Source organism: Rhodotorula paludigena (assembly GCF_050403205.1).
Source record: "Rhodotorula paludigena JCM10292 DNA, Rt_paludigena_JCM10292v1_ctg18, whole genome shotgun sequence".
Classification (NCBI taxonomy): Eukaryota; Fungi; Basidiomycota; class Microbotryomycetes; order Sporidiobolales; family Sporidiobolaceae; genus Rhodotorula; species Rhodotorula paludigena.
In genome coordinates, this window is record NW_027481440.1 from 177,687 (window position 1) to 201,063 (window position 23,377).

The following is a 23,377-nucleotide window of genomic DNA, read 5'->3' on the forward strand; positions in this document are numbered from 1 at the left end:
AGCTTACAGACGACCCTGGTCCGAGCGTGTCTGTCATCTCGTCCAGCTGTTTGCTGCTTTGATCCGAAGCTATGGGGCATAGACGGATTTGATTGCACCGCCTTCATCGCTCATCGTGCGGCGAGGCGACTTTGATTCCGTCACGTCCTCTCTTCACTCGCTGACCGAGTCAGAGGCGTAGGGACCATGTCGAGCTCGAACGCTGCCGCGAACGGCACGGGCGCGGCTGCAGCTTCTGCCGAGAAGAACGCCGCTGGACCAACGACTCCGCGCATGTGCGCCAACGGCTGCGGCAAGAAGGCTGGGACGCTCGAGTGCCCCAAGTGCAAAGAGTACGTGCTTTCCCTGTCGCAACTGGGCTTACCGGAGCCTGCGTGAGCGGGGGACGGCGCCTTCTTGCGGCTGAGCTGATGAAGCCGGCGTGCGGTAGCTAGCGAGCGAGAGGGGCGTGCTGGGCGCCTGCGCAGCTGTACTGACCCGTACGCGCACCTGCAGCCTCGGTCGCGGCCCTTCCTTCTTCTGCAGCCAGATGTGCTTCGCCTCCAAGTGTGCGCACGCTCGCTTCCGTTCTGTCATTGAGCTACAAGCTGACTTCAGACCCGGCACAGATCCTCTGCATGTCAAGAAGATGCACGCGCCCGCGCCGAAGGAGGAGTACAAGTACGAGTTCCCCGAGGGCAGTGCGTCGGACTCGCTTGCGCTCTCCCGTTGTGCGGCGCTAATTCGCAGTGCTTGCGCCTCCATCTCGTGTTCTTACAGCCGTCGACGGCTTCATCGAGGAGAAGCGGCACAAGGGCTTTGTGTACACGGGCAAGCTGCGCGCCGTCATGCCGGTCGAGCCCGTCCCGAAGCGCACCCTGCCGGACCACATCCAGCGCCCGGACTATGCGACCGAGGGTGAGCTCATTGCGTCTGCGCCGCAGCGGTGGAGCGCCATCTGGGGTGGCCGCATCCTCGGCAAGGCGGAGGAGGTCGGGCGGACGATCGCGTACGGGTTGCGAGATGTGAGCACTGACTCCCTCCTCGTTCCCCTCGTGCCGCACAGCTAAGGGTGTTTCGCACTCGGAGAATATCGCCAACATGGACGAGCGGCAAGGCCGCATCCTCAACCCGGAACAGATTGAGGCAATGCGCAAGGTCTGCCGGGTGCGTCGGAATTCCCTTCTGAGCTGCTCTTAGAGTTCCTCTGCTGACAGATCCCTCCGCAGTATGGTCGCGAGGTTCTCGACATTGCTGCGGCAGCCATCCGACCGGGCATCACGACGCTCGAGATCGATGCAATCGTGCACGAGGAATGCATCAAGCGCGACTCGTATCCGAGTCCGCTCGGCTACCACCTCTTCCCACGATCAGTCTGCACCTCGATCAACGAGGTCATCTGCCACGGTGCGTATCAGTACGACTTCAGTTCAAGGCGCCGTCGAGCGCTTTCCGCCGCGTTGTGCAGCCTCCTGCGCTCCAGCACATGCTGACGCGCTGCCGTTGCAGGTATCCCCGACGCACGACCACTCGAAGATGGCGACATCATCAACCTCGACGTGTCGCTCTTCCACGGCGGCTTCCACAGCGACCTGAACGCGACGTGTTCGTCTCTTACGCTCCTCGCGCCCTTTCCTGGTTTCGTCTGACACTCCGTCGCTCCGCCAGACCCCGTCGGATCGAGCGTACCGCAAGTGAACCTCGACCTGATCGCCTGCGCGCGCGAGTGCCTCGACGAGGCGATCCGGATGTGCAAGCCGGGCGTGCCGTACCAGAACCTCGGCGGGCGCATCGAGGAGATCGCAAAGGCGCGAGGCTTCTCGACCAACAAGACGTACTGCGGGCACGGCGTGAACCAGTGAGTTGCGGTTCGGCTGTCTGGTCCCGCTGCGATTCCTCGGGTTTCCGACTCTAGGCGCGTCCGGCGGCGTATTCTGACCTCTTGCTTGGCTTGCAGGCTCTTCCATTGCCGACCAAACGTGCCTGTACGTGATGGCGCGCATCTTCGCCCGCATTTCGCATTTGGTTGCTGACTCTGCGTTTCCTCACAGCACTACGCCGGCAACCGTGCAACTGGTTCGATGCGTCCTGGCCAGGTTCGTCTGCATGGCCCGACACCCTGCTGCGCTCAGACTGACGTTCTCCATGACATTCAGACCTTTACGATCGAGCCGATGATCTGCGTCGGCGAGCAGAAGGAGACGCACTGGCCGGACAACGTGCGTTGCGCCGTTCTCCCGTTATCTCCCGCAGTTTCACACGCTCATTGCGCGTCGAATCGCTGACGCTCTCTTATGTCACGCAGTGGACCGCCGTTACGCGCGACGGCAAGGCTTCGGCGCAGTTCGAGGAGACGCTCCTCATCACCGAGACGGGCGTTGAGGTCCTCACCGCCGCGCCCGGCTGGGTCCTCCCAGGCAAGGAGAGCGAGGCTGCTCCGGGTGGCAGCGGGGACGGCACGGGGGCGGCAAAGAAGAAGAACAAGAAGAAGAAGAAGAAGACGGCGGGCGCGGCGAGGGCTGCCGCTACGCCGGAGGGAGAGCAGGGCGAGGGCGAGCAGGACGCGGCGGTAGGCGATGGAGAGGAGGCGTAGCTGTGCGCTGCTAGACACTCCCTCGCTCGTGCCAGTCGGTTCTCAGCAGTCACTGAACGGTACCACGTCGTTATCATCACCCGTAAGAACGATACACGAGTATGCACAACATGTCATGCTACGCAGACGAGGTCCGTCACTCGACCTTGAGGTCCGGGAACATGCTGTGCAGCCTTTTCGGAGCCTCGATCCACCTGGGGAGTCGTTTTCGAGCCACTGATAAGACTCGTTAGGTTAATGTCCATGTCCACAGCATCTGGCGTCACACTCTTGATGGAAAGACTGCGGAGTCAGGTTGGGCGTCCTCTGTCTCGCCACCGCTGCTCGAAAAGCCTATCAATGCGGGTGGAGAGGTGCTGGAGGGATAATACGTTGACCTCCAGATAGATGTGCCAGTCAGTGTGAACGTGAGTCACTGTAGACCTGGTGTCAACCAAGAAAAGTCGAAGCCATACTCGATGAAGGCTCCCGGGGCTCTGTCAAGGTGAGATCCTCAAGCTGGTTTAGCTGTCCGAGCTCTCTTTCGAGCTCTTCAAAGCCAACCCAGCGACCGGTAATACGCCCGGCAGCTTCTTCACGGGTGACATCCCTTCTGAGCATAGGCTGCCTTCCGGTCAGCTCGGGATCGTCGATGTGGAGGCGCAGGGCGCGGACTTTGCCAAACGCCTGCGTAGCGGCGAGATGGTCCAGCGTTTTGGCAGTTGCAGGGGGGAAGAAAGCCCACCAGCCAAAGCCGTTGCACCACGCTGCCTCGACATGGAGCTGGAGATTCCGGTGGATCGGGGCAAGAGCGAGGGCACGCAACAGGATAGAAACGCGAGCAAGTCGGGCGAGTCTCTGCAAGTGAGCCCGTCGTCATCGAGGATGAGCTGATACAGCTCAGTAGGTAAGGTCTGTACTGACCCCTCCGTCAGCACTGCGTCCGCAAGAGGCCGGAGGGAGGCCACGAACCGGAACAGGACGACGGGGAGGAGGCCTCCGCGAGATGAGCACGCCGCGATCGGTCGGCGACATGCGTACAGTTGCAAGGGTGAGCCCTGAGCGTTCTGCAGGCTTGAATGAGCTTTGCTGACCGTCATGGGCTTCATCAGTGTCGTCGTCTGTTCCACGAGCGGGAAGTCCACAGCCTCAAGCGGGAGCAGCAAGGTCGGCTCGCCGAGCTCTTCGTGAGCTCCAGCGCCTGCCTCGTCGGATTTCGTGCCCATCGTGAGTCGCGCGAGCAGATGAAGCTGGATCAATCGCGAAGCGGGTCGTCCCTCCCTCTTGCCGCTCGCTTCCAACGCTTTGAAGGCCTTGCTCTGAGTCGCACGAGTACGAATCACCTGCTTTGACCCCGTCTGGTCATTTCAGAGCTGCTCCCGGGAGAGCGCCGTCATGTCGCTCCTCCGCCCCTTCTCGGCGCTCGATCTGTTCGAATTCAACGCGATCAACCTGGACGTCTGGACCGAGACGTACGGCGTCAACTACTATCTCTCGTACTTGACGCACTGGGGCGACCTCTTCTCGTGAGCCACATCGCTGCCTTTCATCCGCCTCCCTTTCCAGCGTTGCCAGAACTACGCTGACAGCCGTCGCTCGAGGGCAGTGTCGTCGAGTCTGCCGGAGGAAGCGGCAAAATCTGCAGCGGTTCAAGCAAGCGTCGAAGTGCAGGCGGTTTCGGCGGCGGAGAAGGCGGCGGTCTGATGGGCTACGGTGCGTCTCAGCGACAGGCTCGTCATTGCAGGTCCTACATCCTCAGCATACTCACGGCCCGCTCTTTGCAGTGATGGGCAAGACGGAGGGTCGCGGGCAGGACTGGCAGTGCGTCTGTGTTCTTCATGCCCTTCAGCGCATCCCTGTGCCAAGCGACTGCTCAGAATGGCAGTGCTGATGTATCGCAAGGTATGCAGCGGACACGTCTCAGCCATCACCGTCTCGCCACAACATCGCCGTTTAGGTCTCGCTTCGATGATGATGGACTTGCTCGAGAAAGTCAGCGAGCGAGACGAGGGGTGGTTGTGAGTCCTCTCTCGCTTGCTCAAATGTCAGGCATGCCGCGTCGCTGTGGGAGCACCCGATGACGCGCCTCACTGCATGAATGCGAGGCGATTCGCGTGTTCACGTGCACTGACTGATGCTCTCGTTCGCACGCAGCGTTGACCTGTTCGTGCGGCGATCCAACGACCTCGCAATAGGCCTGTACCGCTCCCTCGGCTACATGATCTACCGCCGAGTGCGAGGCTACTACGGTGGTGGGCCAGGCGAGAAGGACGAAGACGCATATGGTGCGTCCGAGATGGCCTTTCTCGGCTCATCGTGTCTTCTCGTCGAGCTCATCCTTGCTTGCCTGCAGACATGCGCAAAGCTCTTCCGCGCGACTCGAACGGCGCATCGGTGAAGCTGCCGCCAGGGGTGAAGGACGGGCGAGATGTGGTTGTCGAGCCCGAGGACATTGTCTTCTGAATCGGCACTCTTATGCAGTCACTCTCGACCAGACGACACAGCGAGTTGCTTTCGTCCAACGGCATCCTGCGGGCTCGTCCTTCTCGCTCCGTTCTGGTCCAGCGGCGCAATTGAATGCGGCGCCGGCCGAGAGTCGGGCTTGCGATCGTCCGAAAGCCCTGTCGGCAAGTCTTTCTCGTAGCCAAGCGCACAGGGACCCCTGTTTGCTTGCGCTCTAGCGCCGCCAGTCGACCCGAGCCCGAGCACGGAAACACGCGAATGGGCAGCACCCTCGAAAGCCTTGCAGGCGGTTAAAGGAGGGCCCGACACGGCCGAAGTCCACTTGCACGGCGCTCTGCTAGATCCTGCGCTTCAGCAAGTCGATGTTCCGAGACTGGGGAACGACGCCATCCGTGCGCGAGTGGGGGGCAGCGCAGCAGAGACCCTCTGCCCCAGCGAAGCCGAGCTGGACGACCAAAGGACGGAGGCTGGGTTGCAAGCTCCAGCTCGAGACACGCGAAGGGTATGACGGCGTGCAGTCGACGCACTGCGCGCGAATTGGGCCGATGAGGCGACGTCGAACGTGCTTGTCAGAGAATCGACAAGGTGCCGGGCCAATGCCGGGCCGACGGGGATCGAAGGAGGAAATGGAGATTCGGGCCCGACCCTCGAGGCAGCACAAGAGCACAAGCGTCTGAACCACCTAGTTCATTATGGCGTTCATCGCGCTAGTAACGGTAAGCGAGATTGACCCGGGCGTCCCGGGGCAGATCTGCAGGAAGCGGGGCCGCGCGAGGTCGGCCGGTGCGGCGTGACTTCGGCGCGTCGGCAGCGCGACCGTCGTGCGCGTCTCTGCATCGTCTGTGACAGCTAGTCGACGCTTTTGCGGGTCCTGGCTGCTTGCTGTGACCGTACTGGACAATTCTGCTGCTCTGCGAGAAGGCGCGGGTCCGCGCGACAGCTTGAGCACGTTTCCCGCCTCTTCGCGCCCCCTGCGACGCAGACCCTTTCGCCATCCTGACCCTTTCTCCGAAGGGCGGGCCGATGTTTCGCTTCTCTGCTTGGTGCATCTCGATGTGGCTCTGAACAACCTGCTAAGGCTCGGTCAGTGCCCTTCCGGACTTCAAGCTCATCACGCCGCGGCCGAGGACCGTGGATCTCCATATTTCTCGCCTCACTTCATGCACTTGGTGGTGTCACCAGTGCCCGCTGGTGCGCACTGGTGCAGATGACGAGCACGCTACGCCCTCGGCGACGGCCCTCAGTAAGGGTCCGCCTGCTGCCTTTAAAGCGCCTGTCGCTCCTGCTTTCTGCTCTCTCTTTCCTTCACACACCTTTCTCCGCTCTCCAGCACCTCACCAGCACTTGCACGCTTTCGACACAGACCGCCATGCACTTCAAGACTCTCCTCCCGATCCTTGCCCTCGGCAGCGTTGCCTGCGCCGCCCCTCTCGTGCGTTCAGTGTCCGGCTTGCTTTCGCGACATCGCACTGACTCATATAGCCTATAGGAGCGTCGCGCTATTGTCGAGGGAGAGCTGGGGCAAGGGTTGCAGGACGGGCTCAACTCGGGCACGCTCCCGAAGGTTGCTGGCCCCGACGGCGTGCTGGCTGGTCCGACAGGCGAAGGCTTGCTCACTGTACGTTCATCTCGCTCCAAAGCGTGACGGAGCATCGTGCTGACCGTCCGCACTTGTGTAGGCGCTCACCAACGTCATCAACGGCGTTGCCGGCCCCGTTTCGGGTGAGAAGGTCAAGCGCGCCGTTGTTGAAGGCGTGAGTCCTACCGCTCCTCTGAAGTGCTTGCTACCTAGGTCAAGTGACTGAATCTACGCTCATTGCATAACAGGAGCTTGGATCGTCACTTGAAACCGGACTCAACCAGGGCGTCCTCGACAAGGTCGCCGGAACCGACGGAATCATTCAGGGAAACACGGGGACCGGCCTCAATGAAGCGCTCACCAACGTCATTAGTAGCCTTCTCGGCGCCGCCCAGAGTCAGAAGGAGAAGCGTGCCATCATTGAGGGCGTACGTGCTTCCGCTCGGTTTCTCCTCATTCCACGCTCACATCCTCGCTCGCAGACCCTCGGGGACAACCTGAACACGGGCCTCAACTCTGGTACGCTCCCTAAGGTCGCTGGACCTGACGGAATTATTGCCGGCCCGACGGGGGAAGGGCTCTTGACCGTACGTGCCCATCTGTTCCGAGGTCGTGTAGCAAGCCCAGCACTGACGTTCCCTCTCCCTCAGGCTCTGACCAACGTCATCAACGGTGTTGCTGGTCCCGTCGGGGCCCAGTAAGCGAGCACGCTCCTCGTGCCCGCTAGGCGGCGAGACGAATGCTTCGTTCCCACTCCTCCATCTGTCCATACTCTCCCCAATAAGCCCGCATTTTCGCAACCTTCACATCCCAGTATCATACTCTTCGTCTGCAAATCGCATTTGATCTCACTCGCCACGTGCGGCAACACTCGAGAAACAGTGAGATGAATGAGAAGGTTACGCTTCGCGGGCTACCATCGAGGTCTGATGCTTCTTGCCCCTATGGCTACCAGGCTCCGATGGTCTGACTTCACGCTATCTACAAGCTGCTCTTGAGATAGCTGCACGCGCGCGGGCACAAGGCCCGTTCCTGCCTGGTCCTTCCTGCCGATCCGACTCTTCAACGCGAAAGAGTTCCGTTTGGATGCTTAGACAAAGACCGTGTGACGATTCGAGACGTGCAGGTGACAACGCGTGCCTTCTACGTGAATCCGAATCCGAATTCCTGACGCAAGTACTCCTTCATCGGCCCAGTTTCCATCTCGACCCATTCGACGTCCCTCCCTTGGAGGCTGCCCCTCCCCTCAGTCCCCCCCGTCGTGTACACCTTTGCGCGTCGCCCCTCGCCCGGCTTGTCGGCGTACATGAGCGAGCGCCGCGCGCCGCCCGTGCCCGGGATGAGCTTGGTGACAAGGAAGAACGCCGTGAAAGACGCGAGCTCGTGCGACACGGAGAAGTGGTGGTACAGTTGAAAATCGGTCGTGGGGATCGAGAGCGGGTGGAAGTGGAATTGAGGGGAGAAGTGGCCGGTGGTTGAGCCGGTGAGAGGGAGCGAGAGGGGTGTGTCTGGCGGCGGGATGAAGCGGTACAGGGTCCAGCCGGCGAGAGAGTCGATCGGCTGTGCGGCGGCCGCATCCAGCGGCAACACCTCGTGCCGCACCTCGAACGCCTCGTACGGGTTGAGGCCCAGAGTTTGCGCGCCATTTTCCAGCTTGATCCTGCGGTGCAAATAGATAAGCAGACGCATTAGCAAGGAAGCTGAAGCTTAAACGCACGGAACGGAGCATGACCACGGGCCCCAGGCGCCGTCCACGAGCCACCGGCCGTCGCTACCTTGCCAGTCTGCAACGAGCAGCTCGTGCGTGAGCGTGCCCCACCGCCAGCCGTCCTCATGCACCGTCGGATCGTTGCCGAGCGACTTGAAAGCGCGGCCGACGAGCTCGGAGACGCGGAAGCCGAAAGAGCGGAGGAGCGCCGCGAAGGTTGCGTTGATGCTGAAAAGGAGGCGGGTCAGCCGCGCACTGCTTGCACATCTGGTACAACCCCTAGCTGTGGAAGATGTTATAACAGATATTTCGACTCACGCAAAGCAGAATGCGCCCTTTCGCTGCTGGACCACGCGGTCGAAGGCGCCGGTCGACTCTGGCATGTTGGTAAACGCCGAAGAGAGCTTGATGGGCGTGCTAGGGCCGTCCCACTGCTCCTCGGGAACGTGCAGGGGCGACGTGTCTTTGGCGACATGCTCGAGGTGCGAGACCATGAGCGTTTTGAGGAGGTCGAGCGAGGGCGGCGAGTGCACCAGGTCTTTGGGCAGGGCAATGCGCTCGAGGTAGAGCTCGACCTGCTCTTTCGTGAGCCTTGCCTGCGCGTACGGGTCGTTGGTCCAGGGGCTCGCCATATCGGTGTGGTGCTCGAGCGCGCCGCGAAGGTGGACGAGGAGGAGAAGAGCAGGGGCGAGCAGGAGCACGCGCGGTACAGCGGCGGAAAGTCAAGACGCCAGCACAGCAGAGTCGGGACAGAGAGCGCAGCAATGAGAGCCTGGAATAGCCTCGAACGGAGAGTCAACCTCCGGAATAGCCGCCGGGATCCCGCGACGGGGAGACGCGGCTGCGGCCGGCGCGGGCGTAGCTCGCACGCGTGCACTGCTTGCACAGCTCTGTGTGGCTCGTTCTGAGCTATCGCGGGGAAGAAAGGTCCAGGCTCGGCCGCGCACGCTCCTCTGCGCCCGCTCGAGCCTCGTCGCCGCGGTCTCATCAGTTGGCGCAACTTGCCATGGGTCGTGCTGGTCATACGCGGCTTGTGCTGCGCTGTGCTCGCTCAGAATGCGCCTGAGTAATACGAGCTACCTGCCAAGGCTCCGCCAGGGCCTTTACGCCCTCGTCGTCGTCGCCGCTCTCCTCGATGCCCTCCTCGCGCTGTCCCTCCTCGCGTATCAGCTTCGCTGGACGACCGGCTACAACAAGCCCGTAGTACGTGAGAGCGCTAGCAGCCGAGTGACAGCCTCTGCTCACTCGAATGACCGCGCAGCCGGCTCTGTTCTCCTGCGCGACCCTCACTATCCTCGTCTGCGGCTTCCTACTCGCACCCGTCAAGCCCGATGCAGGCAAAACGCGCCGCCTACTCGCGTCCGTACAGGTCGAGCTTGCGCTGCTCGCCGGACTCGCCCTCTTTACCCTCGCCTGCGTCTCTCGCCTTCACGCCGCGACGCCCGGACTCCTCTCCTTCTGCGGCCGCTTCATCGTCTGCTCGCTTCTACAGGGTTGTGTATCGCTCGCCTGGATGTGAGGACTTTCGTTGACTGTCCAGCAGCGCCCGCTGATGCGCTGTGTCCCGCAGCTCTTTCCTGTTCCTCTCCCTCCTCTTCGCAACCTTGCTCCTCGCCTCTCTCTATCATCGCCACCGCGCGCCGCACGTATCGGTCTTCCGTCAGCCTTTCAACGCGATCGATTGGGCCATCTACGCGCCGCACAGAAGCGTGCGCCTTCCCGGACCAGGAGGAAGAGCAGGACGAGCTGTTGCCGACGAGGCAGACCGGCGCTTCACGATCGGAGAGGACGGCGAGCGATCGGCAACGGGGGACAAGAGGTAGCGTGTGCATTCCGAGACTATCGCACCGTTTCCTACGCAGCGCTTGAGAGTGACATCCTCATTCCGTTTGGGCCGCCTCGTCCTTCGCTCGCCCGAGCGTATCCAAGATGCGCCTTAGCGACCGCCTCATCCCCTGTGCCGCCTCCTCGCTCATCAACTTCGCCCTCGCATCCTCCTCGACGAGCGTCGCGACCAACTCGTCCCGCGCCGACCAGCTCAGGCAGCACAACGCCGCGAGCTCGCTATGCGAGGACACGCCCGCCCTGACGAGCGCCTCGGCCGCATCGAGGTGTTGCTGAATGGGGAGGAACGGGACGAGCATGACGAGGACCGCGATGAGCTGCGCGCGGAAGGGCGCCGCGAGCGGGTCTGCGGACGAGGAGGTTGATCCGCGACGCGCGATCGTCGAGCTTGGCGGAGAGGTAGTGAGGGAGCAGGTCGAAGGAAGGCGGAGCCGGACAAGGAGCGGCGATGGCGACGGACGCCGCGGGACGGGTGCGGCGTGTGAAGAAGCGTTGAGGCAGGACGACGGCGGCGGCGAAGTCGTCAAATCGATGATCTCGCACGCGGCCCGCTTGCGCTTGGTCGGACCAGTCTTGACGGTGAGCGATGTCGGGCTGGCCGGTGCGACTTCTGCGGGCTTGAGCTGCTGCGCTACGCCGGACGCCTGGGGACGCGGATCCGAGTGCGCGGCAGTCCGGCGGACTCGCCATGCGCCATCGTCGCCTCGGGTGATCTCGAGACGGAATGATGTGTCGACCTCTGCCGACCCTTGGCGCTGGCAATGGAGGTCGTCCGCGTCGTCGGCGCGCTCGACGATGATGCTGCGCTGCGCTGCCGAGGCATACAGGCAAACGAGGAGCTCGCGCAGCGTAGTATGCGGCTCTGACGGTCCCGGGAGAAGCACACAGCCCGACTGTGCGGATGACGCCGTCAACGTCGCTCGGAGGGACTGATGAAGAAGACGACGTACCGATGCGAGCCGCTTGACGTCCGGCAACAGCTCGCCGGCTTGTGCAAGGTGCCAATCGACCGACTCGTCACTCTCCTCAACCGCACTTGGCTGCCCAATCTCGCGGACCATCCCGTCTGCAGCACTTGTCCGCTTTGCTGCGCCTCGCGCGCACTCCGCCGGCTGGACGCGCCTGACCGTCTTCCGCGGCCGCTCGTTCCCGCTCAGGCTTGTCCCTCCGCGCTTGGCCGACACCGCCCCATGCGCCTCGTCGACTTTTGCCTCAGGTGACGCGTCGCCTCGCTCGTCGCCCGTCTTTCGCTCCTCGCTCATTGCCCCTCGCCCCTAGCACGAGTGCGTCGTGCACGCCTCGACGACGCGCACGCGGGGGGCATTGTTGTGCACAGGTGAAGCGAGCAGTCGAAAGGAGCAAGGCGGGTGGGACGCGGCGGCGGATGGGCGGTGAGGGCAGGAGACGAGGGTTGAGCCGCTGGGCAGCGTGGTGGCGACGAGGCGGTCTGACGTGTGCGCTGCAGTGATCAACCTGATCAGTACTGTCTTGATTGCCTTCGCGCCAGACGGACCAGCCGCGCGGAAGCAGGCGCTTGAGAAGTCGCCGCTCGCCGGAAAGATGGTCGCGACGACCGGGAAGGTTTGTCGTCGCCGTGGCGGGGTGGGCGACGCTTGCGCTGCAGCTGTGGTACTCTCAGGGCTGGGTTCGGCCATCTCCGGAGGTGGCTGGGGCGAGATGAGCGAGTTTGCCAGCGCAGCGAGAGCAAGCGGGCGAGAGACAAAGTCCTCGCGACGGCATCGGACCGCTCTTGCGGGCCTCTTGATGAGAGATAAGAATTCCACGTTTGCAGCTACCATCTCGTCTCTACGCTCATTGCAAGTACCTCCCGACTGGCGTTGCCTCAAGTGAGGTTGAGAAGGTCAAGCCAGAAAAGCCGCTTGTCCTGCGTTGCACAGCACTCATGCGCACCACGCTACCTCGCACCACGTTTGAGCTCCCTCGCCAGCTGCGCAAGACCCTGCGCCGCCTCCGAACCGCTCCTGACCTGCACTTCCTCGACGAGCGCGCCGAGCGAGCTCACCTCGAGCTGCAGGTAGAGGGCGAGGTCCGAGACGGACGCGATGCCGTGCGAGTTGAGCACGAGGGCGAGAAAGTCGAGGTCGTCCGAGGGGCCGTCGAGTTGGAAGAGCGCGTGAAGGAAGGCGGAGAGGTCGAGCGGGGCGAGAGGCACGGCAAGGGTGGTGAGGATTGGAAGCGGAAGGCATGCAGCCGAGTGTGGAGGCGGTGTCGGCTCGTTCAACAGCTTGAGACGCTTGTTGGGGCGCACCGGCGACGGGGCGGGTTGCCGCTTGTCGCGCGAACGCGAATTGTCGGCGTAGAAATCGGGCTTGACGGGGTCGACTACGCTTTTGTGGTTGTGATCGAGAAAGCTGCTATCGACTGACCATCTGCCCTCCTCGTCGGCGCTGGCCTCGATCCAGACGCCGCACTTCTGTTGGTACCGATGGTGCGCGCGACTGCAAATGAGCTTGAAGTTTGATGTCTCCTTCCAGCTGCTCTTCCGCATCAGGAGGTATCCGTCGGAGAGCGCATGAGCCACTAGAGTGGTAAGGAGGGACCTCGCCGAGGGGAAGAGCTGGCTGCATGGCGGAAAGCAGACGGGACCGCGCCGCGACCGTTCATCAATGTGAGGGCGCCATTCTGCAGACGTGAAGGGCCGAGCGCCGCACCTCCAGAAGCTTGTTTGCAGAAGTCTTGAGCTCTTTGGCCGGCGGGAACGAGCTCTTCTTTTGCGCGCTCTGCGACGAGGAAGCTGGCTGGTGACGAAGTTCGTCGTCGTCCTCATTCTCAGTCGAGTCGGCTGATGACGGCCAGCTCTCGGACGAGTTGTTGTCCTCAATGGTCGGCAAGGGCGCCATCGCTCCGGCTTCTGTCCGGACCGCTTTGAGCTTCTCCCGCGTGTACTCCGCCGCGATCTCGCGCCTCTTCGCTCGCAGCGTCGCGTCGCAGCTGTGCTCAAGGGTCCTTGAAATCACTTTGACCTCGTCGCTGTCGAGTTGAAGGCGGTCGGCGGCGATGCTGAACTCGCAACGAGTTCCCTCGCCGAGTTTGACGAAAGTCGAACCGGTGAAGAGGCGGCAATGGAGCAGCGCCTTCTGGCTGTTGCCGTGCAGGATGCACAAATCGATCCCGAGCTCGACTGGGCGAGGCGGCCCGGTCAGCGCAAGTCTCGACCCAACTACAGCTCCTGACGCACGCGCTGCCGCGTGGACGGCGATCTTGAAGTGGCTGAGCGAAGGAAAGACGTCGCCGACGCGCGGGAGCACAGAGACCACGTCTGTAGCCATAGTTCTGCCCTGTAAGCCCCGGAAAAGCGAGGACGAGGAGATGGGCAGAAGGAGAGCGACGCGGGCGGAACGTCCGCGGAGTCAGTGAAGGCGACCCCTTGATCTTGTCCCACCGCGAACGAACTGAGGCGACCACACAGTACCGCAAAGACTACTCGTCACAAGAACTACGCGTGAGACAAGCGAAAGTCGTTGTGTCGCTCTGACCTCTTGCTCTCGGCTCGACCCGCAGGAGCGCCAAGAACTCGAGCTTTCTCGCTGCGTACCCTTGCGAAGAGACTGAGAAGGCACGAAGGCCCGCAAGTTGGGAATCAAGTCGCTTTCGAAAAGCCAGTGACTTTGCGAGTTCGCGAGGGGAGGGTATACCGCCTGGAGAAGGGCAACGCCTTTGGTCGACGCGTCTGAGCTTTCGGTGGTGAGAAACACGTATTCTGTTGAGTGAGGAAGGAGAGACTCCGACGCTTGGTAGGAGACAAGCCAGCCGAGGAAGCAAATACGAGTTTGTACAGCAGCGAGGTAGCGGCTTCATTCCAGCCGCACACTTGTTACACGTCTCTTGATTTGCCTGGTGCGGAGCAGAGCATCGCATCTGACAGAGTCTCGCAGAGGCTTGGTTGCTCGTCAGCTCGCCATCCACAATTCTCGGGAGAGCAGAAGCAGGATGAGTCTTGCGGAATCATTCGAGTGGAGGCGAGGCCCGTGGAAACGCACAAACTTCACGGTATACGGCTATGGGTGATCTGATAGAGAATGTGCCGTGTTCCGCGTCGCTGTCGGTCGGAGTGTTTACCTCGACGATGAGGCGGACAAGCACAGTCCAGACAGAAAAGCGACAGAGCAGGACGCAAGGCAGTCGCAAGCCCGTACGAGTGCGGACAAGCGAATACAACGCAGGTGGCGCAGTCCCGGCTAGCCTAGTCCGTGGGCAAGGCAGCAGCAGAGCGTGGAAGGTGAGAAAGCGATGAAGTCGACGAAGGCTCTCGCTCGCTGGCACCAGCTGCAAATCGCGGCGAGAGAGCTCGAGCCGCTCAATGGACCGCCAGCTCGCCCTCCTGCAGCGCCACTACGCCGCCCTCTCGCCCTCGTCGCCCGCACTCCTCCCCTCTCCCCCCTTCCCCGCGCCCTCGACTCTCTCGCTCCCCGCAACGCAGCAGTTCCTCGTCGACCGCCTGCTAGGGCACGACCAGACGCTTGGCGATGAGCGAGGCGCGCACGACTGGAAGAGGCTGTTCTGGAGGAGGGTCACCAAGGGCATCGAGCAGGGCTTCAGCGAGCGAAGTGCTCAGGGAGACGTCGAAGTTGACGACGAGGTGCGTATATAGTCAAGTCGCGTGACAGCGCATACGACTCGCTATGCTAACGCTGTTACCACGCATTTCCGCCGCACAGGAAGTTCATCCCGACATCCTGGAAGCCATGGTCGACTTGCTCTCGTCCGGCTCTTCGGCAGGCGCGCCGGGCACTTCGACCCGTGTCTACTGCTGGGGCGACCTTGCCGCAGAGCCGGACCAGTGGCAGAGCATCCGGACTAGGGAGGAGGGCAGGCTGATCAGCGGAGGTGCGACGTCCTTCCGCCCGGTCGTGCAAGCGCAGCGAGACTGACGTTGACGCGTCTCGCGTTGCGCTTACGCTTTGCAGGCACCACCGGCTTGCGGACCTGGTCTGTCTCGCACGCTCTAATTCCTGCCGCACTTTGCTCATCGTTCCGCGCACACCCAGGCAAGCCTGCATCGCCCTCTCAAACCACCTGATTGCCTCTCCCGCCCCCGTATTCCGCGCTCGCCGCATCCTCGAGCTCGGCGCCGGCGTCGGGCTGCTGACGCTCGTCGCCGCGCGACTTGCGCAACAAGGGCAGAACGGCGATGATGTGCGAAGACGATTTGTCGCGACGGACGTAGACGAGAAGGTGCTCGAGACGCTGCAGGGAAACGTCCGAACCAGTATGTGTCCTGATTTCGCTGTTAATCGGAACGGCTTGAGCTGAACTAAGCGCACTACAGACAATCTCGAAAACCTCGCAAAATGTGTCAAGCTAGATTGGGAGCTGGCATCAGACTCAGTGGCCAACGCTGTAGAGCTACAGCAGTGGCGAGACGAGGCCTTTGAGGGCGGCGGCGAGCCCGACTTGATCCTCGGCGCCGACATCGCGCGTCTCTGGTCCGGACTTTGCCTCTTCCGCACAAGCTGACAACGTGCTCTTGCAGGTCTACGACCCGTCACTGACTGCACATCTCGCATCCACCCTTGCGTGGCTGCTACAACCGCGGCAAGGGCGCGAGACTGCGCCTGAAGCGCTCATTGCGGGCACGATCCGCAACGAGTCGACGTGGGAGCTGTTCCTCCACGAGTGCCGTGCGCTACTGTCCCACGCAGATTAGAGACTCCACAACGAGGCTAACCCGCCGTTCACGCGAACAGGGGCTCGCCAGCTGCAGGTCAACGCAGTCGACTTGCAGGTCCCGGGGGATCAGAGCGGACTTGTCGGCGCCGAGGGATGGGAAGGGGAGGGCGAAGTGCGGCTGGTCCGCATAGTAGCGCAGTAGGGCTCGGCGTGGCAATCAGACGACCTTGCTGCTCGGTGAAGGGAGACGCGTCTGGTTCGCGTCTCGACGGGACGAGCGAACGTCGGCAAGCAAACATCGCTCGCCTCGCCTTGTACCCGCTCTCTACCGCTGCCTGGAAGGTTCTGCCGTGCCGTTGATCCACACACTCGCTCGCTTGACCCCTAGTCGCCAACACGGCAGCCCTCCCCCGACTCGCGCATCCCGCTCCCTCCTCGTCGTCCGCCTCGCCTCCTGCGTTCGCCACACCCTCGCGAGCACTCTGGTCGAGGCACACCAGCCACCGAGGTATCCTCTCGAATACACGTAGCGCAAGATGGCCCCGCTCGTCGCCCTCCTGGCCCACCTCCCCAAGATCCGGCAGACGTGCCTCACCCTCGTCCTCATCGCCGGCGTCTTCGACTTTGTCGCGTCCATCGTGCTCCTGGCGTACCAGCTCGCCCTGACGGTGCGTTCACCGTCCATCAACGAACCGAGCCAGACGGACTGACCTTGACGGCGCCTCGCAGGTCTCGTTCCAGCATGTCGTCCCGTCTATCGTCGCCGCCTCGTTCCTCTGCGCCTTCTTCCCTCTCTGGTTCCTTTACTCGCGGCCCTACTCGATCCGTCTTCCCGGCGCAGAAGAGGCCAAGGTCGGCGGCACGCGCGACAAGGTCGCAAAGTTCTCGCGCAGCATCGCCGCAGAGCTGATTGCGCTCGCTGGGACGGGCGTCCTCACGCTCATCTCTGTGTCGACGCTGCATGCCGAGTGGGTCTACATCTACCTTGCGGTCGCGGCGGATGGCAGGGGCTGACGCTCGACCTTTCATCGCAGGACACCTGGCCTAATTGATCATTGCGGTGGCTACGCCATCTGCCGCATGCTCCTCGCCGTCTTTGCGCTTACCTGGATGTACGTCTCTGGCACGCGCTCGTCGTGTTGGTCCGCACTGACCCACAATGTCCGCGTGCAGCTGCTTCCTGTTCCTCTGCCTCGCCTTCACCTCGCTCCTCCTTTCGACACTCTACTTCTCGATCCGCCGCTCGTCACCCTTCCCCATCCTGACCAAGTCGTTCCTCGCGGTCGACTGGGAGCGCTACGCGGGCCGGCCCGTCAACCGCGCCGCGACCGTCAAGCGCGCCGCACGCTCGGGCAAGGGCGGCAAGCGCGACCCGAACGCGCTCGCGCCGCGCACGCTCGAGGGCGAAGAGTGCGCCGAGCTCGAGCGGCGCATGAAGCGCGACGACTCGGTGTCGCCCGTCCTCCCGCACGCGCTGTCGCACTCTGCGTCCGGGTGGTCGCACGCTCGCAACGGGTCGGACGCGCTCTCGGCGCCGCGCATGGGCGCGCTCGACTGGGACGTGCAGAGCACGCTCACGAGCGGGACGGGCGGCGCGAGGGGCAGCGGCGTGTACGGCGCGTATGGCCGCGAGGGAGGCGTGTACGGGAGCGAGCCGGGAACGCCGAGGAGGGAGGACCAGGTGTTTGTGCTCGACATGCAAGAGGGAGACGCGGTCGAGGCGCCTCTCGAGGGCGAGAAGGACAAGGAGGGCAAGAGCGTCGGGGCGGCGATGTAGATGATCAGACGAGGGAGAGTACGCGGAAGGGAGATGAAGGGAGTTGGAGTAGCCTTCTCGGTCGTCGTTCGCATCTGCACAGCTTCTCGTTCTATTTCATCGAGCTCTGCACGGATGATACCGCTCGTCTTGCAGAGACAGTCGTAATTAACGTTCTCATCGGCTTCGACATGCATGTGAACCTGAACCCGTCCTCGTCCTGAACCCCCGCGCTCGCCCGAGCTGCTGAGGCTGGCCAAAGCAACTCGTGCATGGCTCGACCGCTCTCTCCTGCGCTCAGCGTCGGCAGCGACGGCGGCTCGACGCCGTCTGCTTCTTCGCGCCGCCTCGTCCGCCAGCTCTTGGTGGACGCACACGCGCATGGGGAGGGCGTGCAAGCGACCCTGTACTGCAAGGTACGCTCACTCGTGAACCTGCTCAGACTTGTACGGCTCACCATCGTCTACCTGCAGGTCGTCCTCCCCACCTCGTCTGCACCTCCGTCGCATCACCTCGTCTCGCTCCTCCCGCTCTCCCACCTGTCCAACAGCTCGGTACACGTGCTACCACTCTCTACCGGCGCGCCCTTGTCAGCGATCGAAGCGGCAAGGAAGTTGGGCCTTGCAGGGCTGCACGACGGAGAGGGCACGGTCCGCCAGCGTGCCGGTGCTGCGAGGAGACGGCGCAGCTCGGCAGCTTCCGACCTTCTCTTACGCCTGAATGGAGTCGAAGCGGAAGGAGGACTCGAGAAGCAGAGGGTGCCGGATGTTGAGGTCGTCCAGCAGGGAGACGAGGTTGCGCTCTGCGTAAACGCCGAGGGACGCGAGGAGGACGCCGCGCGCACCGGCGGCGATGCGTTGGACACGCCAAAGGCCGCGAGAGGCTCGCCCGTGCTCGGGACCTCGACGCCCAGCGCAGAGTACCTCGTCGTGCTCGAGGTCGAAGTTGGCTTTGGCGCGCTGAAGCTGCCTCGATTCGCAAATTCGGTATGTAACGCCCGTTATGTGTAAGAGGCGGTATTGTTGACCCGCACCTCCCGCAGGTTCGCCTCCCCACGCCCCTCTGCCTTCGCAACACCCTCTCCTTCACCCTTCCCTCGCCCGAACCGCCCACCTCTTCCGCCAACTGGGATCTCTCGGTCCGCCCTTCCCTCAGCAACGCTGCTTCTATTCCCATCACTTGCGCCTCCTCTAGCTCGGCCTCAGCAACCCAGATCAATGGCTCGTTCCCCTCCTCCCCCTCGATCGCTCTGCGCTGGACGCCGCAGCTCCTCCCGACGGAATCGCATTCCCTCGTGTTCCATCAGGCTTCAATTGAGACGGCGTGGCGAGTACATGTTGAAGGCCAGAGCGAAGCGGACGTGCGGGTGGCAGGCGAATTCGAGCACGCTGGCTTGCGGGACAAGCAGTGGATCGACCTCGACATCTGCACGGCCATCTCCGACAATGCGCCGTTCGAGGTGCTCTCATGTGAGGGTGACAACGACACCCCCGTGCTCAGTTGGGAGATCGTGCGAGTCGAGGGTGCTGTCGCCGCTCCACCATCGCTGTCGCATCGGACGACTGCCGCCAGCGATCTCTCACTCTCCGCTGCGTCAACCGTGCCCCTCCGCTCTTTCCCAATCGCCAGCTCTCGCCAGTCGCCCACAACGAGCAAGACTTCCGACTCGGACTCGATCCTCTCGACCTCGACGTCGAGCGCAACGAGCGTCTCCCGCCGATACCCGAGCACGCCGACACCCAGCACCACACGCCGTCGCGTCAGTCGTGCCTCGCGCTCGAGCGAGGCCCGCCCGCCCAGCTTCACCTCGCTCTTCGACACGGCGCCGCCAGCGCCGCCCGTCCTCGACACGAGCTTCATCGCCGAGAAGGGCCAGTCTCCCGGGCGGGACGTCGGCGCGGGCGCACGCGGCAAGGGTGTCAAGGAGACGAGCTTGATGAAGGTCCCGGCGCCATTCGACCCCGAGGCGAGCGCCATGGACATGAGCTTTGAAGTGTCGCACCTCGAAGAGCAGCGGGACCTTCAGCAGGAGGACGCGCCGCTCACTAAGCCCCCGAGAGCTCAGTGTGCGAAAATGCGTGTGCGCGTCCAGCTCGACCTCTCGGACGCGCTGCAGTCCTTCGCCACGTCCGCTTCGGTCGCCACCGGCCGCCCGTCCTTCTCATTCCGTCTATGTCTCGCCTTCCCCGCCTCGTCGCTCTCATCCTCGACCAACACCGTGACGACGCGTCTCTCGCTGCCGGCCTTCTCCCTTGCCGCTGCACTTGCGGAAGAGTCCCTCGTCTCCGTTATTGCCGTCGCACCGCCGGGCCAACAGGCCCAAGTCGAGCTGCTAAATGCGCTGGCCGAGTTTCAGCCCGAAAAAAATGCAGGTAAGGGCTCAGTCCCGCCATCACCGCTCCCCGCGCACGGCGGTCGTGCACGATGGGCCGCTTCACGCCGCTCGGACGATCCGGCCCCAGCCGTCGCAGAGATCGAGATCAAGCTGGACTCGATCGTGAACGACGAGAGCGACAGCGAGGTGGGCGTACTTGCCGATGAGGAGGACGACACGCGAATGCTCATGTTCGAGTCAGCGCCACCGCTCTCGCGCGTTTCGACCGCACGAGGGACGGCCCAACCGGCTGATCCGACGCCGCCTCACTTCCCGCCACCATCTCCTCACCTCGCTACACTTGCTGCGGCGCCGACACCGCCCAGCGACAAACACCGCACCACCTCGCTCTCGCATCTTCGCATCGAGATTACGCCCATTCCGCCAACAACCTCCTCCTCTGCGTCCACGCAGTCATGGCGCGTGCACTACCGCTACGTCTTCTCGCACGCCTACACCGGCGCGCTCGTATGGCCTGCCGCACCCGCTCCTCCTGGAGAAATGCCCGGCCCTGCGCGCGCGTGGGATGCGGATGGGCGCGAGATTTCCGACATCAGCGACGAGGTCGAGAGCGCGAGCGAGCTGGCGCTAACGCGCTCGCTGTTTCCTGAGGAGAAGCGCGGCGGTGCACTCGCGCTCGGAGCGGAATTTGTCGGGCTCGAGGCGGAGGTTGCGAAGGTTGAAGTCGCGCTCGCGACCCCGCAAGGTGCGCATTTTCCGCCCTCACTACGATGCAGCACGGCCTGACGATTCAACTGTGCAGGCTTCAAGCTCGATGTGTGCAATCACGACTTCGACCTCCGGGGCGGCGACGACAGCTCGACCCTCTTTTTCGCCTTCAATGCTCCCGCTCGCCGTCGGCTGGCGCTGGATGCCCACTTCGCCCGACCAGCAGAGCAGTTACCCTGGATAGAGCAGTCGCGCCGCAACTGGTGGATCGCCGTCCTCCTAATCTGGGGTACACCGCTCCTCATCATCATCGCCATCCTGGGCGGTGCCGCTTACGACTCGCGCCTGTCTCGCCTCTCTCCGCCTGCTCCCCGCGAGCCTACTTTGCGCGACTTGACGGCGGTACATGGCAGCCCTACCGGTCCGAACGGCCAGCTCCCAACTTCGCTCCTCCGCACGCCTCTCACCGTCACCACAACGGCAACGCGTACCGTCTCGCATGTATCGACTTCGACTGTTGTTGTCACCAGTACCTCGACTCGCACTAGCACCCGCACCAGCACCAGCACTATCACGGAACGGCACCATCACGCAACCACCTATCTCGCTCCAGCCATTGTATCTTCGCAGGACTCCTCTCTTGCTGCCTCGCCTGCCGCTTCCCCTCGTTCGACACCTCTCGACACCCTCGTCTCCGCCTCGCTCGACTCGGACGCGCTTGACTGCCGTCCCGACGCCTCGCCGCCCGCTTCCGCGTCCGCCGTCGCCGTGGAGTCTGCGCGCGATCTGCTGCGCGCGCTGCAGGTCTGGGTCGAGAGGGTCAAACAGAGTGTGCGGATCGTATGGACAAGAGCACTGGAGGCTGCGGGTCTGTATAGGTCATGAGGAGTCGTGTGCTTCGTCGTGGCACAAGAGACCAACGAGAGACTCTTCGCTCACTTGTTCCCGGGTTCATGCCTTCTGTTGTGAGGTCTCGTTTGCTCGTGGCGTTCTTTGACGTGAGTGAGCTTCCCGGGCGCACTCAGCGTGCTCGGACGAAGTCGCCCACTCGAGCGCACGCGCCTCTTGTTTCCGTTCTGCTCACCGGCCGGTCCCCTCGTCTCCGATACCGGACCCTGCCGATCTGCTGCCATGTCTTTCGAGCTCTCGCAGGTCAAGGCAGAGCCTGTCGACGAGTCTCTTGCTGCGTCGGCGCCTCTGAGGGCGCTCGAGCCGACCGCGCTCGAGCAGCTCGTCGACGCGGCATCTGCGACACTGACAGCCGAGGATGCGAGCGACGAGCACGCAGTGCCCCAGACTGAGGACGAGTCCCGCCCAATCGGCCCAGCACCTTCGAAGGAGCCGACGCCGCCTCCTCGTCCTCCTCCAGCTGATGAGCACATTCCAGCCGTTCCTAACTTCCCTCCCTTTCCCGAGATTCTTGGCTCCCACGCTGCGACGCAGCCCAAGCTCGAGTCCCTTGAGGATCCCCCGAAGACAAGCGCCGAACTAGCTGCGCACCGGCCCGACTCGACCGCTTCCGCTCCTGCTGCTCTTCTCGTCGTCCGTCCTATCTCTTCGAGCGGCATACACGACGCCTATGAATACGAGTACACCGAGCAGCAGGTCGGCGACCGCTGGAAGTACGAAGAAACCGCAAGTGCCGCGTCCGGGTCGGTGTACGCGGCTGACGGGCTCGACGAGTCGGACAGCGGGGAGGAGAAGACGCGTAAGGGCGGTAAGAAGAGGGTCTGGTTCACCGAAGTGCACGAGGCGCTCGTGAGGGGTGAGTCCGCCTATCTCGTCGGCTGAACGACCTCGAATGAACGCTTACCCTTTTTCGCGCAGCGATGCAGCTCCTCCCGAACCTCGGCAAGACGCGCTACTCGGTTCGTGGTGTCTCGATGCAGCGCAACGACATGATCTGCGAGTACATTCGCCGCCAGACCGGCCATGTCCGCAGCGCAACGCAGGTCACCAACTATCTGTCGCAACTGCGAAGGGACCGCAACACCGATCACAATCGTGCGCAACCAACACCGCGCGATATTCAGATTACTCATAACTCGTTCAACAGTCCTCGTCGCAGTCCAAGGACATGTTGTCTCGCAGAAGGAGCTCGTCAGCACGAACTGGGACGAGTTGCTCGGGCCCGACCGCTTCCCGCACGTCAAGCTGCTTGGCCGACCACTGCTTAGGCCGGAATCTTCAGCGCAAAAACAATCAGCGCCAAAGCGCGAGGCGGCATCGCCGGCCTTCGACCCGCTCGCCGCACATGGCCCGAAGCGCATCAAGGTCGAGCAGCACTCGTCGCCAGCCTACCCGCCTTTCCCCATCCTGGCACAGTACGCGCAGCCGTACCCGCAGCACTACGTGTCAGCTTCTCCACTTCCGCCATCGCTCGCGCCTCCCGCCTGTCAGCCACACTCGCCGTACTCGCCTTCACCGCTCGCCGTTCCGGCAGGACTTCCAGCCCCACCTCCACCATGCCTTCCTGTTTCCAACTCGCGCCGCCCTCGTTCGCCGTCCTTCCACCTGCCGCTTCTTGCCTTTCTCGCCACCTCGTCGCCAGGACGTGACTTCGCCTCGACCGTTTCTACGCTCGTCGTCGCCGGCATCGACTCTCTCGACTCGCTCGTGGACCTGCTGCTCATCGGCGAACACGCGCTGGACGGCTTTCTCGAGCTGTTGCAGAAGCGGCACCGCGTCGAGGGGATGCAGCTCGCGTGGCTGAGGCGCGGACTGGAGGCCGCGAGGACCGTCGTGCGGATGATCGAGGCGTAGAGCGATGTGCGCTCCCCGAAGGCATGCATGATTAAGCC

At 63.1% G+C, this 23,377-nt stretch overlaps 11 protein-coding genes across 11 annotated transcripts; 8 read left to right on the forward strand and 3 right to left on the reverse strand.

Annotated features, from left to right (window-relative positions):
- Positions 1 to 186: 186 nt before the first annotated feature.
- On the forward strand, positions 187 to 2,572 carry JCM10292_001249 (uncharacterized protein; the record flags this gene model as incomplete). Its single annotated transcript, XM_076648756.1, has 12 exons — positions 187 to 332; positions 496 to 548; positions 609 to 680; positions 760 to 897; positions 1,046 to 1,146; positions 1,209 to 1,386; positions 1,489 to 1,584; positions 1,648 to 1,837; positions 1,937 to 1,964; positions 2,031 to 2,075; positions 2,136 to 2,198; positions 2,285 to 2,572. The coding sequence occupies 12 exons, from the start codon at positions 187 to 189 to the stop codon at positions 2,570 to 2,572; spliced, it is 1,398 nt and encodes a 465-aa protein (XP_076505702.1).
- A 1,374-nt stretch (positions 2,573 to 3,946) lies between these two features.
- NAT3 (peptide alpha-N-acetyltransferase complex B subunit NAT3) lies at positions 3,947 to 5,014 on the forward strand (the record flags this gene model as incomplete). Its single annotated transcript, XM_076648757.1, has 6 exons — positions 3,947 to 4,077; positions 4,158 to 4,264; positions 4,336 to 4,372; positions 4,462 to 4,569; positions 4,706 to 4,836; positions 4,905 to 5,014. The coding sequence occupies 6 exons, from the start codon at positions 3,947 to 3,949 to the stop codon at positions 5,012 to 5,014; spliced, it is 624 nt and encodes a 207-aa protein (XP_076505703.1).
- Positions 5,015 to 6,383: 1,369 nt separating this feature from the next.
- Positions 6,384 to 7,294, forward strand: JCM10292_001251 (uncharacterized protein; the record flags this gene model as incomplete). The annotated part of the gene is made up of 6 exons (XM_076648758.1): positions 6,384 to 6,446; positions 6,504 to 6,632; positions 6,694 to 6,768; positions 6,842 to 7,021; positions 7,076 to 7,180; positions 7,244 to 7,294. 6 exons carry the CDS (start codon positions 6,384 to 6,386, stop codon positions 7,292 to 7,294), a joined length of 603 nt encoding a protein of 200 aa, XP_076505704.1.
- A 442-nt stretch (positions 7,295 to 7,736) lies between these two features.
- Positions 7,737 to 8,933, reverse strand: JCM10292_001252 (uncharacterized protein; the record flags this gene model as incomplete). Its single annotated transcript, XM_076648759.1, has 3 exons — positions 7,737 to 8,253; positions 8,311 to 8,529; positions 8,620 to 8,933. 3 exons carry the CDS (start codon positions 8,931 to 8,933, stop codon positions 7,737 to 7,739), a joined length of 1,050 nt encoding a protein of 349 aa, XP_076505705.1.
- Positions 8,934 to 9,357: 424 nt separating this feature from the next.
- JCM10292_001253 (uncharacterized protein) lies at positions 9,358 to 10,124 on the forward strand (the record flags this gene model as incomplete). The annotated part of the gene is made up of 3 exons (XM_076648760.1): positions 9,358 to 9,504; positions 9,563 to 9,816; positions 9,872 to 10,124. The coding sequence occupies 3 exons, from the start codon at positions 9,358 to 9,360 to the stop codon at positions 10,122 to 10,124; spliced, it is 654 nt and encodes a 217-aa protein (XP_076505706.1).
- A 57-nt stretch (positions 10,125 to 10,181) lies between these two features.
- JCM10292_001254 (uncharacterized protein) lies at positions 10,182 to 11,207 on the reverse strand (the record flags this gene model as incomplete). The annotated part of the gene is made up of 2 exons (XM_076648761.1): positions 10,182 to 11,039; positions 11,097 to 11,207. The coding sequence occupies 2 exons, from the start codon at positions 11,205 to 11,207 to the stop codon at positions 10,182 to 10,184; spliced, it is 969 nt and encodes a 322-aa protein (XP_076505707.1).
- An 854-nt stretch (positions 11,208 to 12,061) lies between these two features.
- JCM10292_001255 (uncharacterized protein) lies at positions 12,062 to 13,436 on the reverse strand (the record flags this gene model as incomplete). The annotated part of the gene is made up of 3 exons (XM_076648762.1): positions 12,062 to 12,580; positions 12,819 to 13,288; positions 13,346 to 13,436. The coding sequence occupies 3 exons, from the start codon at positions 13,434 to 13,436 to the stop codon at positions 12,062 to 12,064; spliced, it is 1,080 nt and encodes a 359-aa protein (XP_076505708.1).
- A 1,031-nt stretch (positions 13,437 to 14,467) lies between these two features.
- Positions 14,468 to 15,979, forward strand: JCM10292_001256 (uncharacterized protein; the record flags this gene model as incomplete). The annotated part of the gene is made up of 7 exons (XM_076648763.1): positions 14,468 to 14,746; positions 14,826 to 14,994; positions 15,075 to 15,096; positions 15,156 to 15,376; positions 15,437 to 15,582; positions 15,641 to 15,788; positions 15,855 to 15,979. 7 exons carry the CDS (start codon positions 14,468 to 14,470, stop codon positions 15,977 to 15,979), a joined length of 1,110 nt encoding a protein of 369 aa, XP_076505709.1.
- Positions 15,980 to 16,313: 334 nt separating this feature from the next.
- JCM10292_001257 (uncharacterized protein) lies at positions 16,314 to 17,554 on the forward strand (the record flags this gene model as incomplete). The annotated part of the gene is made up of 4 exons (XM_076648764.1): positions 16,314 to 16,445; positions 16,507 to 16,745; positions 16,812 to 16,889; positions 16,951 to 17,554. 4 exons carry the CDS (start codon positions 16,314 to 16,316, stop codon positions 17,552 to 17,554), a joined length of 1,053 nt encoding a protein of 350 aa, XP_076505710.1.
- Positions 17,555 to 17,805: 251 nt separating this feature from the next.
- Positions 17,806 to 21,124, forward strand: JCM10292_001258 (uncharacterized protein; the record flags this gene model as incomplete). Its single annotated transcript, XM_076648765.1, has 5 exons — positions 17,806 to 17,949; positions 18,007 to 18,519; positions 18,576 to 20,613; positions 20,671 to 21,044; positions 21,107 to 21,124. The coding sequence occupies 5 exons, from the start codon at positions 17,806 to 17,808 to the stop codon at positions 21,122 to 21,124; spliced, it is 3,087 nt and encodes a 1,028-aa protein (XP_076505711.1).
- Positions 21,125 to 21,707: 583 nt separating this feature from the next.
- On the forward strand, positions 21,708 to 23,339 carry JCM10292_001259 (uncharacterized protein; the record flags this gene model as incomplete). The annotated part of the gene is made up of 3 exons (XM_076648766.1): positions 21,708 to 22,341; positions 22,404 to 22,580; positions 22,633 to 23,339. 3 exons carry the CDS (start codon positions 21,708 to 21,710, stop codon positions 23,337 to 23,339), a joined length of 1,518 nt encoding a protein of 505 aa, XP_076505712.1.
- Between the last annotated feature and the right edge of the window lie 38 nt (positions 23,340 to 23,377).